At 37.1% G+C, this 18,956-nt stretch overlaps 2 protein-coding genes and 1 pseudogene across 2 annotated transcripts; 2 read left to right on the top strand and 1 right to left on the bottom strand.

Moving 5' to 3' along the window:
• Positions 1-47: 47 nt before the first annotated feature.
• Positions 48-3,239, top strand: LOC103948459 (receptor-like protein kinase THESEUS 1). Its single transcript, XM_009359493.3, has one exon. It carries the CDS (start codon positions 565-567, stop codon positions 3,115-3,117), a length of 2,553 nt encoding a protein of 850 aa, XP_009357768.2. The 5' UTR covers positions 48-564; the 3' UTR covers positions 3,118-3,239.
• Positions 3,240-6,430: 3,191 nt separating this feature from the next.
• LOC103948460 lies at positions 6,431-9,489 on the top strand (annotated as a pseudogene).
• A 591-nt stretch (positions 9,490-10,080) lies between these two features.
• LOC103948375 (F-box protein At2g39490) lies at positions 10,081-12,025 on the bottom strand. Its single transcript, XM_009359397.3, has 3 exons — positions 11,008-12,025; positions 10,623-10,781; positions 10,081-10,385 (listed from the first exon to the last, which is right to left on the bottom strand). The coding sequence occupies exons 1-3, from the start codon at positions 11,827-11,829 to the stop codon at positions 10,179-10,181; spliced, it is 1,188 nt and encodes a 395-aa protein (XP_009357672.3). The 5' UTR covers positions 11,830-12,025; the 3' UTR covers positions 10,081-10,178.
• Between the last annotated feature and the right edge of the window lie 6,931 nt (positions 12,026-18,956).

The following is an 18,956-nucleotide window of genomic DNA, read 5'->3' as shown; positions in this document are numbered from 1 at the left end:
TTTCTTAACCTTCTCTGGAAGCAGCAAAGCCCTTTGAAAATAAAGTAGAAACAATGAAGACAGTTAAGGATCGGAGCTGGTCAAACACAACAGAGAATCTACTGACTGAGTCAATTAAAAAAGATAAAAAGAACGGAGAATCTTGTGGATGCAGCCTTAAAATTTGGGAAGATCTCAAGTTCTGGAAGAGGTTTAGATGGTTTCAAGAAAAGCCTGCATCACACTTTCGATTTATGAAACTTAGAACTTGAATCTGGGAATTATTTGTATTTTTAATTATATTTTTTATTTAGACAGTCACTTGCTGCACCTTGGAAACCGCAGCTTTTCCATGATTCCTTCAACAAACCTCAAACTCCCACTTTTTTCTTTTCCAAGCATCATACATTTGATCTTATTGATTTTTTCACAAGTGGATTGAAAAACAGGTACGCTCTTCTTTCGTTTAAACATATCTCGTTTTGCTGTAGACGTAGGTTAAGCTAGTTAGTCAGGATAGTGTGCGAGTCCACTCAGACGCGACTTTACAACATCGTCTTATATTTCTCATTTTTGTATAAGACAATGGGTTGTCCGAATGGGATTTTCTTGATCTGCATTTTTCTTTGTGTTTCATCCATCCCATCCATTTTTGTGAACGCTTCTTTTGTTCGTCAAGATAGTTTTTTCATTGATTGTGGGGGAAGCAATGCATTGAAGCTTGAGGATGGCAGGATTTTTGAGCCTGATTCTGGAAACCCAAATTTGATTTTATCTTCCCAAAGCCACATTGCAGTTTCAGATCTTGAATCCAATCCGTCAAACCATTCAATATCTCTCTACAATTCTGCCCAAGTTTTTAAAGAGACTTCATTTTATACCATTCACACCAAGCAGATTGGCCGCTATTGGCTCAGATTGCATTTTTATCCTTTCGAAAACGCGAAATTCAATTTGAAATCTGCAGTGTTTTCGGTTATGGTCAATGGGATTACACTGCTTCATGGGTTTTCTTTCGCAAAAGGAGGCAAAATCTCTCAACTTGTGAAGGAATATGTGTTTGAAGTGAGTGGAAAGGGTTCTGGAAAATCGTTGGTGCTGAGATTGTCACCTTGGAATAACTCAGTTGCATTCATCAATGGAATAGAAGTTGTTTCGGTGCCGAATGGACAGTTTTCTAGCTCCCAACTAATGTCTGTTCCTTTGGGAAAACCTCCAGTTGATGTTCCTAAAGATGCCGCTCTTGAGACAGCATATCGGATAAACATGGGAGGCCAGCACATAAGTAGCCCCATGAATGACACAATGTGGAGGACATGGGAGCCTGATCATGCTTTTCTTCTCAACGCTGCAGCGGCACGAACCATCAGAGCTGATCCCGGATCCATCAACTACCCTGATGGAGTTTCACTCGACATTGCACCCAATTGGGTTTATGCCACAGCTCAAGAAATGGCAGATGCAAAGGTCAGCAATCAGAAGTTCAACATATCATGGGCATTCGAAGTCGAAAAGGGCTTCAGTTATCTGATCAGATTGCATTTTTGCGACATTGTGAGTGTGGCTCTCAACCGTTTAATCTTCAATGTGTATATCAACAACCAATCTGCTTTAGACTCTTTTGATATCTCAAGCCGGACAAAGAAATTATCATCAGCTTATTTCGTAGATTTTGTGACGAATGTATCCATGCACGAAAATCGGATTTTGGTTCAAGTAGGCCCTCCTATGCTGAGGGATCTCCCTTCAAATGCAATTTTGAATGGATTGGAGATTATGAAAATGAGCGATCACAGAGACAGCCTTGATGGGAACCTTCCGGCGAATAACAATGCAGGTTTGAAATCTGGGGCAGGCAAGAAAAAGTGGATGCTGCTGGCAATTTGTGCTTCTTCATCAGGATTTGTAATTTTGGTGCTCATATCAGCTGCTTTCTTTCTGTACTGGCGGCAAATCCATCAGAGGAAGCTAAGGCCTCAGTGCTCTGCCTGGTTGTCTTTTCCTAGTCATGCAGGGAATTCCGATTCAAAAGTTTCCGTTGGCAGTTATGATTATTCCACAGCACATTCACCTGGTTTACGCCGGATTCTAGCATTCACGGAGATTCGCGAAGCAACAAGGAATTTTGACAAGAGCTTGGTCTTGGGAGTGGGGGGATTCGGCATGGTTTACAAGGGAGTGCTAGAAAATGGGAACGTGGTTGCTGTAAAGCGTGGAAACCCACGTTCCAAACAAGGCCTTACAGAATTCAGGACAGAAATCGACATGCTGTCAAAGCTCAGGCACAGGCATTTGGTTTCTCTGATAGGCTACTGCGAAGAGCTCAATGAAATGATCCTTGTTTACGAGTACATGGCCAAAGGTCCTCTTCGAAAGCACTTGTATGGTTCGAATCTTCCTCCGCTTACTTGGAAACAAAGGCTTGAAATCTGCATTGGAGCAGCAAAGGGCCTGCATTACCTTCACAATGGGGCAGCAGAGAGCATAATTCACCGCGACGTTAAGACAACAAACATACTTCTTGATGAAACCCTCACTGCGAAAGTGGCTGATTTTGGATTGTCAAAGTTAGGCCCTACTTTGGATCAAACACATGTGAGCACTGCAGTGAAGGGGAGCTTTGGATATCTTGATCCAGATTACTATCGCCGGCAGCAGCTAACGGAGAAGTCAGATGTGTACTCTTTCGGAGTAGTTTTATTAGAAGTCTTGTGTGCTAGGCCTCCTATAAACCCTGCCCTCCCCAGAGAGCAAGTTAACATAGCAGAATGGGCAATGAGTTGGCAAAAGAAGGGAAGATTAGAGAAAATTATAGACCCCCGTCTTCGAGGACATTTGAATCTTGAATCGTTGCGAAAGTTCGGAGAAACAGCTGAGAAGTGTTTGGCTGAATATGGAGTTGATAGGCCAACAATGGGGGATGTTATGTGGAATTTGGAGTATGCTCTTCAACTACAAGAGGCTTCTACACAGAGCTTTTCGTCCGAAAACAGTGCGAACTACATTCCGGATATGCCAGAATGGCTTCAAGAAATTCGAAATGGCAATGGTGGTGGTGGTGAGGGAATTAGCGATCAAGAATCTGATGCAACTTCAAGTGCAGTATTTTCAGAGTTAATGGATCCAAGGGGGAGATAGTTATGGAAAGTGTAGCCTCTCATTGATTACATACATACTTAATTATAGCAACATATTATTTCTCCTTTTTTAATTTCATGACTTGTATTATGGTTTCAAGATCAAAGAACAAAGGAAATATGGAGATCTGGCATAACATGACGAGTGTAGATCTTCAAAGTATTGACGTTTTTTCTGTGTATGAACTTGGTCACACTCCCAATTCAATTAATATTGGGCCAGCATAGGTCCAATGTCTTTTTAAAACGTGAAATTCTTCAGTAAAATACGAAAATTGTTACATGATACTACTAGTTCACTTACATGTAAAACTTTGATACTAGTGTATTTATTAGCACAATTCATTAAATTATGATCTGTAATTGCTACGTATCCACGTATTATAACAACATGAAATTTTACACACTAGTGCTTTTTTATTTTTTTATTCTTTTTTTAATTTTTTTTGTTAATTCTCAAACAACAAATACATTAGAAAATGTAAGGTGTTAATGCGAGTCCTTTCTTATATATATATAAAAAACATAATTTAAGGTGTCAATTTTAACTGGAGTAATAGTTTTGGAAATCAATAAGATTTTCTTGATTCGCTAAGCTTATTACCGCTAACCGGATATACAGGTTCTACATCCGATGTTTCAGGTGTTTATAGGGAAATCCATGCAAGTTATTAAGCAGAAGAACACTGCAAAAGATCAAAGATGCATGAGATCATCTTGTAGCTGCAGGGGTCATATTTGAAAATGATGATATCATAATTCTGGCGCTGAAAGGACTTCCTGCAGAATTCAACACTTTCCGCTGTGTCATAAGGGGCAGAGAAAATGGTATTTCTCTCAAAGATTTCAGGTCACTATAAAGGGTTTATTTGTCTCGACATGGTCACTCAAAGAACTTACATATCTAGGCATGTCTTGTTTAATAAAACTACTTTTCCATATGAAGCATTATTCCCTTCTTTATCAGTGTCAACATTTGAAAATTCACATGAGGATTCTCTAAATCCTACACCGGCATCTATATCATTACAAAATCAAGTTGTGTCCCCTGCATCTCATACTCCTTCTTCATCATCTACAACCATAGATTCTTTGAATCTGCATTCATCTAGTGCTTCAGATTCTTTGACTGCATCCAGAGCCTTAGAATCCTTGGATACACTTGCATCTAATGCCTTAGAGTTTATTCCTTCCCCTACATAGATCTTACATGTTAATTTTGACTATTCTACACAGTATCCCATTCTTGTGGATCTTGATTTTCAACAAGAGAACCTGCAAGTTCTATTAAACATGCCTATGAATATTCACCCTATGCAAATAAGGTTCAAAAATGGTATATTCAAACGCAAGGCTCTTTCTGCCTCTCTAAGCTCCTCTCAGGCATCCATCACAAAACCAAAATCCTTCAAGGCAGCTTCCAATGTATTAGAATGACAATAGGCTATGAAAGAAGAAATTAGTGATTTGCATACACAACAGACTTGGTCTCTGGTTTCGTTGCCACCTGACAAGAACCTCGTTGGCTGCAAATGGGTATACATGATTAAAAGGGATGCCAATGATTGTATTGCCCGATATAAGGCACATCTTGTTGCAAAAGGATATAGCTAGGAAGAATGAATTGACTACGACGAGACTTTCAGTCATGTGGTGAAGCCTACTACCATAAGATTGATCCTTGCATTAACTGCACATTTCAATTGGCCTTTCAAACAAATGGATGTCAAAAATGCCTTTTTACATGGCATTCTCCAAGAGGAAGTGTATATGGCACAACCTCCAGGATTTTAAAGTACAGCTCATCCTCCTCATTATGTTTGTAAGTTACAAAAGTCTCTACATGATCTTAAACAGGCCCCTAGAGCCTGGAATGATAGATTTACAAGTTTTTTACCTGGCTTAGGATTCAAAGCTTCCCAAGCTAATCCCTCCTTGTTTGTTCAACATTCATCCAAGGGCACTGTAGTCTTACTCTTATATGTTGATGATGTGATACTCACTGGTAGTTCTGAGTTAGTCTCAAGTGTGATTACAGGTCTCACAGACAAATTTGATATGAAAGACTTGGGGCAACTAAATTATTTCTTGGGGTTACATATTAGTTATACACCAGGAGGGCTATTTGTCTCACAAACAAAGTACATTACAGAGTTGGTTGCAAAAGTTGACTTTCAAGATTGTAAATCGTGTGCTACACCTTGTTTACCATATCATCGATTACTTAAGAATGATAGCAAACCATTTCATAATCCTGAGCAGTACATAGGCATTGTTGGTGCCCTTCAGTATCTTACCTTTACAAGACCCGATATAGCATTCTCAGTGAATCAAGCCTGTCAGTTTATGCACAATCCTATGGAGTCTCATGTTATTGCAGTTAAACAGATCATACGATATCTCAAAGAAACCTCAAACTTTGGTATTCAGTTTTGGCCAGGACCAATCCATTTACAGTTCTATAGTGATGCAGATTGGGTCGGGGATCCCAATGATCACAGGTCTACTTCAGGTTTTGTTATATTTCTGGTTCCAATCCGATTTCTTGGTCATCCAAGAAGCAACACACAGTTTCCAAGTCTTCCACAGAGGCTGAGTATAGAGCCTTAGCCATTACAACTGCAGAGTTGGCTTAGATTCGACAGTTGTTTTGTGATTTACATGTTCCTATTCAAAGTCTTCCACTGATCTATTGTGAAAACATCTCAACAATTGCCCTTTCAACGAATCCCGTTTTTCATGCCAAGTCTAAACACATTGAGATCGACTATCATTTTGTAAGGAACGGGTTATTCGAGGAGATCTTCTAGTTTAACATGTCTCTTCTGCTGAACAATTAGCTGACATACTTACAAAAGGGTTGTCCGCTCCTTTGTTTCAACACCACTGTGGCAATCTCATGCTCAGTTCCCTTGAGCATCCGATTGAGGAAGGATATAAGGATCCAAGTGAAGAAGAAAACAACTATCCAAGTGAAGAGAAGATCAAGGGTCAAACTAAATGACACTTGTCAATAGATTAAAGAGATAAGCTGTTAGAAGTAGTTAAAAGCTGTTAGAATTATAGTTGAGATAAGGAGGTGGAAGATTAGCAGCTAAGGAAAGTGAGAATATATAACTGAAATTGTAATCATAACAAGCTTAACAAGATATCAATACATTTCTCTCTCTCTTTGGATCTCTCTCTCTTCTTCCTCTACATTCTGTGCAATTCCCAAGAACATATTCATTGAAGCTTTCTTAATGTTTACAAGGGTTTCGAAGCTCTTGAGCAATTTAGAAGAGAACAAAAAAGAAAGCCATCCATTTACTAAAATGCCGATCAATAGAATTGCAATTGGAACGCCAAGATAGGCAAAGCCACCTTGATGCAATTCGGGTTGCGTTTGCTGAGTTTTTCTCCATGCTTATTTTTGTTTTTGTTGGTGAAGGCTCTGGCATGGCTTTTAGTAAGTCCCCAATTTAACGATTTCTATGTAGATATTTTTCGAGTTCGACTCACTTGGATTGACATATTATACATTGTTGATTTTTTTTTTTTTTTGAAAAGATATGATAGTTTGTTTCATTTCATCCATGTGGTAAAACCCAAGTGTTGCATAAGAGTTCTCAATGCCTTAGACTACATTCTTCTACAAGGCAAATCAATAATAACAATTGGAGGGGAGGTATCCATTCACAACTTTGGCTCAGAGTTAGCCCAATTCGTGCAAGTGGGTGGGCTATAGAGTTTGCTTTGCGGCGAGTATGGGTCATAGTAACTTCAGTGATTGAAAGGAGCAACATCTTGATGTCTTCCACAATTTGACCAACTGATGACAAATTGAGGAAAGAATCACGTAGCGCCTCCACAATCTGAAGTGAATCAGTCTCAAGAACTAATTTTTGAATACCCCTATGCACTGCCCAAATCAAACTCTCTCTGAAGGCTATAGCATCTGCTTGAATATGAAAGAAAACATCCTCAAAATTTCCACATTTCGCAACCACGAAAAAACCCTGATCTTCCCTAATAATAGCCTTAAATCCTACCATCTTTTTATCGTCACTCCAGGAACCGTCAATGTTTATCCTGAGGTGCCTTATAGGTAGAGTGAGCCAACGATCTATGGTATGAACTCTTGGACGACATGGGGCTGAAGTGCCACTATTGAATTGTTCTCGAGACACAAACATTAGGAGGATCACACTTCCCTTGCCACAACTTCGTATTTCTCGCTCCCCACAATGCCCAACAAATCATGAGGACCATAGCGAAGCTAGATCCTAGGATTAGCCCAACCATTTCATCCAACCAAGATAAGAAAGATGAATGGTATCTATCTCATTGGAACCCCCACAGTGGGAGACATCCATGTACACCTTGCATATGGACATTTTACCATTAGGTGGATGGTCGATTCCCTTAGTGAGTTACACAGTACACATCCATGTACACCTTGCATATGGACATTTTACCATTAGGTGGATGGTCGATTCCCTTAGTGAGTTACACAGTACACATTCCAAGTCACCCCCCAAATGGCATTTTGTCAAATTGACCAGAGTAAAGACTAGCTTATTTGCCAGTTTCCACACACAAACTTTGACCTTTGGTGGGACTTTTGCATTCCACAACTTCGACCATAGAGAACGTGAATTGGAGTTGGATGATGAGGCCCCATCATTTGTAGGTTGCATCTGAAAAACCGTTTTCTTCACTTCTTCTTCAGATATACTCATATCCAGACATCTGTTCATTTCTGTGGTTATCCTTCACTCTACGACCTTGATAATCTTAGAGTCCTCCAAATTCCCTATAGAAGCAAAGATGTTCTGGAAGTAGTTGATTATGGTCTTTTCTATCCTTGCCTCATTACAAACCCAATCCCCGTTCTCGTTTTTTATCTTCTTAATCGAGTTTTTTGCATTTTTGTGTTTTTCCATTTGATGGAAGAAACGCGTATTGCAGTCTCCAGCCTTGATCCATAGGGCCCGCGACCTTTGTCTCCAATACTTTTCCTTCTGCCCAAGTAATTGGTCCATTCTCTGTAATAAAGATTCACGTTCAACTATTGCCTCTTCAATCAGTGGCTGGGCCAAGATGAATACATTTTCTTGCCATTCAATAGTCGTCTATATTTGTTAGTCTCTTCTTGTTGTGGTAATATATGATAGAGGTTAACATGATATATATGCTTTGTTCATTTCTTAAAAATTTACGTTTATAGTTTCCATAGTTGCATGTCTACTTTCGCTAACCTCTTTTTGTGAGTGCGTAATATGTGACGGGAAAACTCTAGCTTGATATACATTGTTTAATTAAGATTTCCGAGTGGTGTTATTGATATCTTTTTCTAATTCAATTGAATAATAAGGGGAAGTTTAAATAATGAGGTGTGCTATCCACACACCATTTTTTACTTCTCACACACCGCTTGTTAATTTATGTCTTTTGATCTTATTTAATTCATCCGATCTGACGGCCGAAAATTAGAAGGGTGTGTGAGAAGTAAAAAAGGGTTTGTAGATATCACACCCCTAAATAATTTTGGCAGACAAGCTTACTAGCAATGCCTCAACCAACACTGTCGGGGCTCATAGCTACCTCATTAGCCCATGCATTTGCACCTTTTGTGGCGGTTTCAGTAGGTGCAAATATTTCTGGGGGTCACGTAAAACCAGCTGTCACATTTGGTGCATTCATTGGTGGAAACATAACACCCTTGAGGGGTAATTTGTAGTAGATTGCACAATTGTTGGGATCAGTTGTTGCTTGCTTGCTGTTCAAGTTTGCCACTGGTGGATGGGTAAGTTCTAAGGAGCTTATTGGTCAATACTTAATAGTTAATTGATTTTACGAGATGTGTTAGCAACTATCATCCAGGCACGCGCAGATAACTCTAGATAACTGTCAATCATTGATGCAATATGAGATTTACATGCTTCAACGGTTGCTGGTGAACGACTGTTGCATTTCTTTTGATTGTACGCATATCCGACTTGATATTTTTGTTGATGAATTACCTGACTGCCTGCAGAATTCTCACTATCGTCTGGCATGTCGGTATGGAATGCTCTAGTGTTTGAGATTGTGATGACCTTCGGCTTGGTCTACACAGTGTATGCCACATCAGTGGATCCAACGAAGGGGAATGTAGGGATATTAGCAGCAATTGCAATTGTTGGTGCCAACATTTAGGTTGGGGGTGCGTTTGATGGTGCATCCATGAACCCATCAGTGTCGTTTGGGCCTGCCATGGTCAGTTAGCCATGGACTCACCACTAGGTCTATTGGGCTGGCCCCCTAATTGCTACTGCCATCGCAGCTCTTGTCTATAACAACATCTTCATCTTGTAATGGGACCCATGAACAGGGTCCCAATGACTTTTAAAAACTAGTCCATGCTAGCTTGATTAAGATGGATGCAATTGTTCAACTAAAGGCCTCTCGGGGCAAAAATCGAATATCATGTAATTTTGGGGGGGGCTTAAATCAAATTTCATGTATTTTTTGTTGTAGGGTTTGTTATTTTTCATTTTATGTTGTAAGTGGGAGTAGTGCTAGTTAGTTGTTGTGGTCAAATCGTTTTATATAGTGGAATTACCTTGTTTGCTTTGTGATCTTCTTGTTCAGGTTCATTTGCTATCATTTTTAGAAGAGGAGGAGGGGGGAATTAGGGTCTGGCTGATTGAAGCAAATCATGTGAAAAGAGAAAAAAAAAGTGTCAAATCTAGAAACTTTCATATTTAGAGGGCTACAAACTTCAAATATATGTATGAATACATTTCTTTTTCTTTTTTTTTTCTAGACAGTATTCTAAATTATTCCAATAAACATAAACGGATTGAAACTTAGATTAAAAACCAGACATGCTATCTTAACTAACTACTGTTTTGGACAAGACGATATCCTCAGTAACTATAACATATAGAGAGAATTCAAACTTCGTGTTATAGCACATACACATTGCACTGACAAATTGATTCTATCCCTATTTACTATACGCACATGCTTTTAAATTATTTATACGTACATAGAGTCGATCACATAACTAACAAGAAAGCATCATGTATAAGCGTATTATACTCTTTTCTCAGTCTTGATGCTGCTAATTATCAGTGGCTCCACTGTAACTAGATCTCTTATATACTCTGCCAAAGTGGTTTCATCATCTTCAGTAGTAAACCCCACCAACTTTATCACTTTCAGATGGGCCAATTTTGTTTGGCCATTGACTTTCTTCCACGGTGGAGCTGTCCATGCCATGCAGTAGCTTCTAGGATCATTCTGCATTATACGGTCAAACACGAGATTCAAAAAAAGAGGAGCCATATTTGAAATTTTGGAACTCAGATAGTGATTGAAATTGCAATATAAAAATCTTTTCAACAACATTACTTCACTTTATTATACAAGTTGGGCTTTATCTTCAAATGAAAAAAACAAAGGGGCATTGATAAGACATACTTTTTTATTTGACCACGTACAAAATTACTTGTAAAGTTTTGAGTGAAAGAAACTTACAGTTACATAGAGTTGCTCCAAAGCTGGACATAATTTAATGAAGGATATTAGAGGATCGATGCTGAATCTTTCTTCCCAGTTATCAATCCACCATAGCTCTTTCAGCTTGTAGAATATGAAGTTTGCTTGTAGAGGCAAAAGGGATGGCCAGATCAGTGTCTGCAAAAACATTTTCAAACTTTAAAAACAGATGTGCATCATTATTGTTGAAACATCGATAAAAATACATTTTGGTAAATTTTTTTTAGAACAACGTTTCCACCATATTATCGTTGATATATCATGCAGTCATTATTTAAAAATTAGTTATGATTATTTTGTGTGCTTAATATAGCTTAATAGTTCGCAGCCATGACTAGAAAATGCAAAAATTACTAAAACGCACCTGGAAAGTCCATTTGCATAGAGTGAGAACTTGAGCATTTTTAATGGTTAACAACATAGGATCAAAGTCGCTACTTTTGAATCCGCCGTAGCCAGGGCCTTGCCTGAAATCAAGCATGGCGTCTGCCAAGTTAAAATGATGTTCCGTCCAAATATGAGGGAGAAAACCGCGGTATCGAAAAGATCGAAGTTTGGAAGTTTTGAGGTGGAGAGACTTGAGATTCTGGCAGTCAAAGATGGTCAAGCTAAGTAGCCTTGGACTGGACTCGATATGCAAAGATTGTAACTCCTCACATTCAATGATCTTCAAGTTTTCGAGAAATTCGAAACACGGAATCATAGAAGAAACTGCTTCATTTCCAAAAGAGCTCACTGATTTTAGGTAAAGAAATTTGACAAAGAAAGTAGAGGGAGAAGGCTGGTGAGAAACTAGGGTTTGGTCCCTTTGGTGATTCAGCTTCAAGTGCCAGCCAAAATGCCTTGGAGTTTCCCGATTCTCTGTCGAAAACTCCAGACGGAGTTTATTGTTGGGTGAAACTGTAGCCAAAAGGAGATCACCAAGTTTGCCGAAGTGCAGTTGCAGCTTTCTGGGATGCCCTAAGGGATCATGCTGGTTAAAGTGAGAGACAAATTCAAAAACTGCATCAGCTGCATCATCATCTGTAGTGATCTGCTTCGCTAAAGTTGTATTCCATAGGCCTCTCCACATACTTGAGATTAAACTGGTTTCTAATGCAGATTCTGAAGGGAGAAAAGAAATAATTCTGCAAATGATTTCATTTGGTAATTTGCCAAACAAATCATCTGCTATTTCCTTCTCCATACCTCTAGCTATTCGACTAAGTTTACTACAAGCCTAGAAAAGATGACAACAAGATCGCTTTATAATATTGATGCCATGAAGGGTAGGTTCTTCGCTTCACCATATTTTGCCCACTTGAATGGGAAAAGTGTCCTCAACTTAATTAGGACCGCTTAAATGGTTTTGACTATACTTATTTATCAGATAGAATGCTACTAAATATTCATTGGGTACCAAGAATTTAAAAGCATATATAGATTCTGATTTTAATTAGCAACATTTATACATTAGTTGGTAAGCTCATAATTAAATCTTATGGGGCATTCCCAGTCATGGCGCAGCCATCTACGTAGATCAGAGCCATTTAAAAAGTCATTCCTACATTAGCACCTTAATATATAATTATATATAATAGAAAGCTTTTTAATTTAATTTGCCAATTATCTCTACAACAGTACGAATTTGACGCACATCAGGATATACTATTTTTTTCAAAGTTAGACCCAAGGCACATTTTGTTAGCCTTAACTTGCCGACTCTTACATGTTAGATATAGTTTCTTGCATTAAAATAAAACAAAAAACCTTATTGAATGTAATGTTCTTGAATTGGTTTTCTAAAGCTTAAAAAACGAGGATTAAAATAACCATATTCGGAATTTCACACTCAATTGGAGTATAAGATTTATGGACCTCGTTAATGATATAGACATGTCCGGCACAACTAACGGTTCGATTGAGGTTTTGTAAGAGTTCATCCATTTGTTTGAGGTTTTAGTAATACTCGATTGAGCAAAGCAACCTACACAGCATCCCATCAAACAAGATAGCTATGTGTACACCTAACAGTTTGTAGACTTCGTACTAGGTAACTAACTAACTGTCAAATTACATATAAAAGCATCCCATAAAAGACAGTTTTGTTTAGATAGTCTGTTTAAGATTTCAGGACAGTATGTTACCTTGCCGTTGTTAAGAACGATTTGTTATGGTTTGGAGCACCCGGAGAAATTTCATCATAAAATTGTAGAATTATAATTTTGAGTAGAAATGTGAAGAAAGTTGGACCTGATAAGTTCTAAAAAGTCTATTTTGCCACACACATATTTATTGACAAAAAAATGTTAAATTTAGTTTGTTATCATTCTTCATTGAAATCTATTTCTTTTAAGAACCTCAACGGTACAATAAGACGTTATTGTTGTTGAGAAACTAAAATTCGAAGAAGACAAAACCTGACCTTACAAAAGAGCGCCACCAATAATGTATGTAGAACCCAATAAAAATTTGAAGCAAACTATATGACTTCGATTGCCGAAATTGAAACTACGACTGCTTGAAAGAGAAAGAATCGCAAAACTAAAATAGCTCTATGATTGCTTACAGTATCGTTTGAATGCCAACAGTGAGAGTGAGACATTAATTAATATATCCTTACAATAATATTGTCTAAAATTTGAATATTAATATATATATATATAACCGCCACGAAACCTATGACCCAAGTTTGTACTAAACTACGTGATCACAAAGAAGATCCCTTACCTGCATTAGCTGTCGTATGAGTGTTGATCTTAATAAACAATAACCCACGCGTTACGCATGTATTTTCTTTTGCCCAAAACCACAAGAAAATGTTACTGACGTCATAGAAAGTTTTTCTAGAACTTTTTCTAGATTTGTCAAAAGATACAAATAAGAGCAGTGATAGGAAGTTTTAAGAGAATAATGGCACCCTAAAATGATTGTCGTCGAAACATGTAGAAAGATGAATAGGTCTATTTATTTATATATTTATTTTATTTTATTAATTAATATTTATTTATTAAAAGATATACTTATATATGTTCCTCAACAAAGAAAATAAAGAAAGAAAAAGTGCAAAATAATTATATTAGAGTGCTAATAACAATCGTTTCTTGATTTTGAGTTGACTCTAATTGATATGGAGTTCCAATAGACAAAGCAACTCGTGAATTCAGGCCGGTGGAAGCATACAAGTAGATTCCTTCACTTCTTTTATAACATGTGAGATACCCTATTGAATATCGAGCACTTGAAAAAATTTCTTTAACATTTGGGGGGATTGCACTGTCGTTTGGGCCTTCTGTTGGTCCATTGGTCATGAACTCACCATTTGGTTTATTGGCCCGCTTCCCAACAATGATTAGTACATGGTTGATTAAGATTTAGTGGGGAAATATGGGATGCAATTGTTCAACTGAGGTCTCTTGGGGTTTCAAACTTGATATGAAATGACATATATTGTCTTGACCGACTAATCTAACTCACATTTATTGTATGCACACGTTTTAAAATCATTTGAAAAAAAACACCGAGTTAAATCAATTACAATTAAGCAGGTTTCTAATGAAGATTCTGAAGAGAGAAAAGAAATGATTTTGCAAATGATCTCATTTGGTAATTTTCCAAACAAATCATCTACTCTTTCTATCACCATATTTAAATTTGACTAGTTTTAGCAGAAACCAAAACTGACTAGAAATTGTACTACAATCGTACTTGTTAATTCTTGATGTCTAGGTTGTTGCTCCCGCGGGGACGGGGGCGGGGGCGGGGGCAGGGGATGGGGGTTGGAGACCTTCTTTATCGTTTTCAGTCCAATTATTAGAAAAATTGCATTCAAATATTAGGACCAGATCCATGATATTGATCACCATAGTTATATATCAAACAGAATACTAAAAATTTATTTGCAAGGATAAGGAAGACTTGAAAATATAGATAGATTTGGGTTTTAACAATAAGTTTAGTTGGAAAAATCATAACCTTCAATATTAAGGTTTTTTTTTTTTTAAAATGGTTTTCAAAAACTTAACATCATATACTCTCAACACGCACTCTCACTTATGACAATGCTTAACCCTAATACATGGTGTTGGGTGATTTGAGAGCGCACGCATTTATAATCTCTTTTAATACTAGGTTAGAATGCGAACTTTCAATTCATAATCAATTAACAATAGGTTTTTTAGCCAAAATGATCTCTGAAATTTGCATAACATATCACTTTGGTCCTGAGATTGAAAATCAATAGAAATGGTCCCTAAGATTGTCCACCATCCATTATTTTGATCATTCCGTTAAAAACTCCGTTAAGTGTCCCGGAGCTCTTGGTTGAAAGTTTGGGCAATTGTCCACCATCCAGTATTAAAAAAGTTATGAACGTTTAAAGTTTACCCAGTTTTCGGCGAGTTTTCCAGTTTTCCTTTGGACCAGTCACCTTTCAGGCTATTTTTTTGTCATCTCTGTCAACCATTGGGCTTCCAAATAGGTATAATCTTGTTCTACACCTTTCTATCTTCATTTTGATATATTATGGGTCAAATTTGGTTAAAAAAAAACGATTGAGTTACGAAGGTTTGAAAATTACCTAAAATTCCGGCCAAAAGCTCTAGGACATTTAACAAAATTTTTAACGGAATGACCAAAATAATAGATGATGAACAATCTCAGGGACCATTTCTATTGATTTTCAATCTCATGGACCAAAGTGACGTGTTATGCAAATCTCAGGACTATTTTGGCTAAAAAAACCTTAACAATAATAAGTTGAGAGTTGACCATTTAAACTTATCTGGAAGGCTTTTTACTTTCCAGATTTCTTAACAGTTAGCAATATATTTGGCAGTTTTAAACATGAAGTAAATCTCCATATTTGAAATCTCACACCTGACCTGATTGGAGTCTACGGTTTACAACTATATTATCTTTACAATTAATTATGCCAAAAAAGTTGAACAAGCTAACCTGCTGATGCAGTTGAGTGATTGACTCCACACAAACTATGTTACCTTAATTATCAAATCTCTTCTTTGAATTCAGTTTTATAAATATATATTTCCCATAAATTCAAGCGAAATCATGACCTAAATTTGGTTAACACATTACTTGAAGAAATTAAACAAATAAAAGAAAAACATAGCTGCAACGAAAATGTTCCCATTAACTATACGTACGCATGTGCATGTGTGTTGATCAATCAACAAATAACCAAAACGTTAAGCATGCATTTTCAATATGAGTATAAAAGAAAAAGTTTTTCTATTTAAAAACCATATTTTATCTAAGTTCACTACACCACTTATAAATTATTTTAACTTTTAATTGTGTGAAAAGACGAAAGAAGACACACCCCATAAACCCTAATCGTTCATCTTCTTCCCCCAACATAGAACGCGATCATTCAACTAGGATAATTGTTGGGTCTATGGCTATAGATAATTCAAGTGACATTTGGGCTTTATACCATGAACTTAAGCTTTCGTGGGATCACAAAATCTTCAATCATATTCGTTCATCATACATCATACGGCCAATTTTTATCAGGTACTGTAATTTTAAATAAAAAAATTACAAAAATTTTTGACCGCACAATATACGATGAACGGATGTAATTGGAAGATCCTCAGGATCCTCACAAAGAGGATTCGGTGAGGATCCTCCTGGATAAATAAAGAGAGTAGGAAATTTCTTTGGAGTAAAAATTTCAAACTTTCGCCACTTAATACTACGGTAGTATGGTCTAATGGTATTCCTCTTCATTGGTAAGTGAGAGGTATTATGTTCGATTCTAGCCAAAAGCGAATTTGAACCATAGTATTGCTAGCCCATTGTGAGGCTTAACCCACCCCCATTCCATTAGTGTAGATAATATAGATTATTCATAAATAAAAAATTCAAACTTTTCTCCAGTTGCCTGGAATGATGTTTGTATGCCTAAATATTAAGGGTTTCAGGGATTAGAAAAGCTGAGCACTTTAGTTTGGCTTTCTTCACCAAATTGGTTTGGAAAATCTTAACTAATGAAAACAATTGGTGGTTTAGGTTGATACTGTGAAATCCCGTTCCTGAATTCCACTATTATAATCTACGTATTTGTATTATTGAGTTTTATATTATTTTTTGAGAATTTATATCAATTTATCTGAATTTAGATTTTAATTAAACTAGTTACCAAGTTTGAAGTTTGAAAATTAATTATTTAAAATTAGTAGACCTGTCGAGATCACAATTTATATTTTTGAATAGAGCTCGATCTCACGTACGCATAGATGCAAACCATTCGTGAAATAAAGTTATAGTGAAATAGTTATTAACGTTTAGAGTTAAGAATATTTTGGTAATTTTCTCAATTTGGAACCTCCGGATTTCTAGAGCAAAGATCTTTGAAGCCACATGTGTGGCTGGGATGGAAGGAAAGAATAGAAAGAAGAAAGATGGGCGGCTGGGATTAAAAGGAGAGGAGAGAGAAAGGAGAGAAGGGAAGGAAGAAAGGCGGAAAAAAAAAGAAGAAGGAGAATGGAGACCAATCGGAGAAGGGAGTGGACGAGTGCAGAATTGGGATTGTTAATTTACTTTGAGAACATACATTTGGTTGAAATGTTTGGTTGATTATCGTGCTGTCCTGGGGAGATAAGTGAAGCAATAAGGGAGGTGCTCTCTATTTAGTTGTCACCAGATCACAATGTCTGTATAGATTATAGAATTTGTGAGACATGAGCTGCAGTCTTTGCACCATGATGATGCACATATCGTAGTATTGAATTAACTCTTTAACTATTGGGAAGTGGTTATTGTTATTAGGTGGAGTTAGACCTCGTTAAATAACTTCTCTACTTTCTTTTGCACTGAGCCCTTGCGGCTGTAAATACTTGTGTTATGTGGTAATCTAATAGTACATTAGTGCATGCCTATACTGAAACCAAAATCAAGTTGATGATTCACGTTGTGAAGCTGTATGTATATATTTCTCATATGCCTAGACAAGCTGTACAAAGAAAGCATACCGTTTTTTAATAGTTATTCCGATTACATGTCTGTAGGAATGTCTTGCAGTAGTAATATGAGTTTATTGAACTGATGAACTACGAATGGTTTGATCCCTATTTAGGGTACGTAGGCAGTCTAACGAGGAGGTTAGATGAAGCCATAAAGCATATGAAAAATTATTACGCAGTTGATTCTTGAATTATGCTTTGTACATATCCCGGAGGTGGGGTATGTTAGAGATACGGGTATTTAGTGATGTCATGTGTCGATCCTAGATGTATGTCGGGATCGAAGCGTGATAGACTTACCTCGATCCCGATATTTAGTAGCACGAAAATCAAGACATGCTGGCCCGAATGAGTGATGTAGTCGTAATATACATGAAAATATAACTAAAATTATCAACTAATAAATCTACCAAAAATTTAGCAGAACTTTCCCTAAAATAAGGATAAGCCCAATTTTCAACAACTGCAAGTAATCACGTTTATTTCAACACATCTCCAAAGGACAATAAGGATAAGCCCAATTTTCAACAACTGCAAGTAATCACGTTTATTTCAACACATCTCCAAAGGGCCACACCTAATAGGTTGCAACTCTCTATTACATGCACAATAATATGTTCAAAGCATATTTGCCAAAATACTAGTTCTACAAGTAAAGTCGAGTAGATAACATGCCTGGTAAGAATGTGTCAGAACTTTGGGAAGAGGCCTCAACGTCAAATATGCCAACTACAACAGATTCCAATGACATTGCATACAATATCATACTCTAGTCGTAGCTAGTGTAAATGTAAGTTGGATAATGTAATCATGTCGTTATTAAGTAGTCTCAACGTAATGATAAGTTGATTATATCGTATAAGCTGGATGTCATGTTCGTAGACAAGCATAGCATCTATCATACACGTGTAAACTAAGTGTCATGTATGTAGACAAGTTGAGTATATATCACGTGTAAGCTGGATATCATGTCCGTAAGCAAGCTGAGTATATATCAGGCACGTGTAAGCTGAATGTCATGTCCTTAGATAAGTTAAGTATATATCATACACGTGTAAGCTGGAAATCATGTCTATACACAAGTTGAATATATATCATACACGTGTTGTAGGGCCTATTTAATTGACAAATTATAGAGTGGGAGTGAAAGAGGTGCGCCGGCAAGGAGAGAGTTTGTAGTAATACTGGGGTGTGTATTATTTCACCATGTTGTGCCCCTATTTATAGTAGTAGGGAAGGTAAAATCCTTACCCAATAGGTATTATAAAGATTTCTTAGGATTTACACAAACACATCCCTAACCTAATCTAGAATGCAATAGTGTATAATTTTTATGGCAAGACATGAT

The sequence above is a fragment of a genome, unplaced genomic scaffold (assembly GCF_019419815.1).
Source record: "Pyrus x bretschneideri cultivar Hongxiangsu unplaced genomic scaffold, Pyrus_bretschneideri_v1 Contig4, whole genome shotgun sequence".
NCBI classification, from domain to species: domain Eukaryota; kingdom Viridiplantae; phylum Streptophyta; class Magnoliopsida; order Rosales; family Rosaceae; genus Pyrus; species Pyrus x bretschneideri.
The sequence above is the reverse complement of the archived record's forward strand: the minus strand, read 5'-3'. Positions and strand labels throughout refer to the sequence as shown.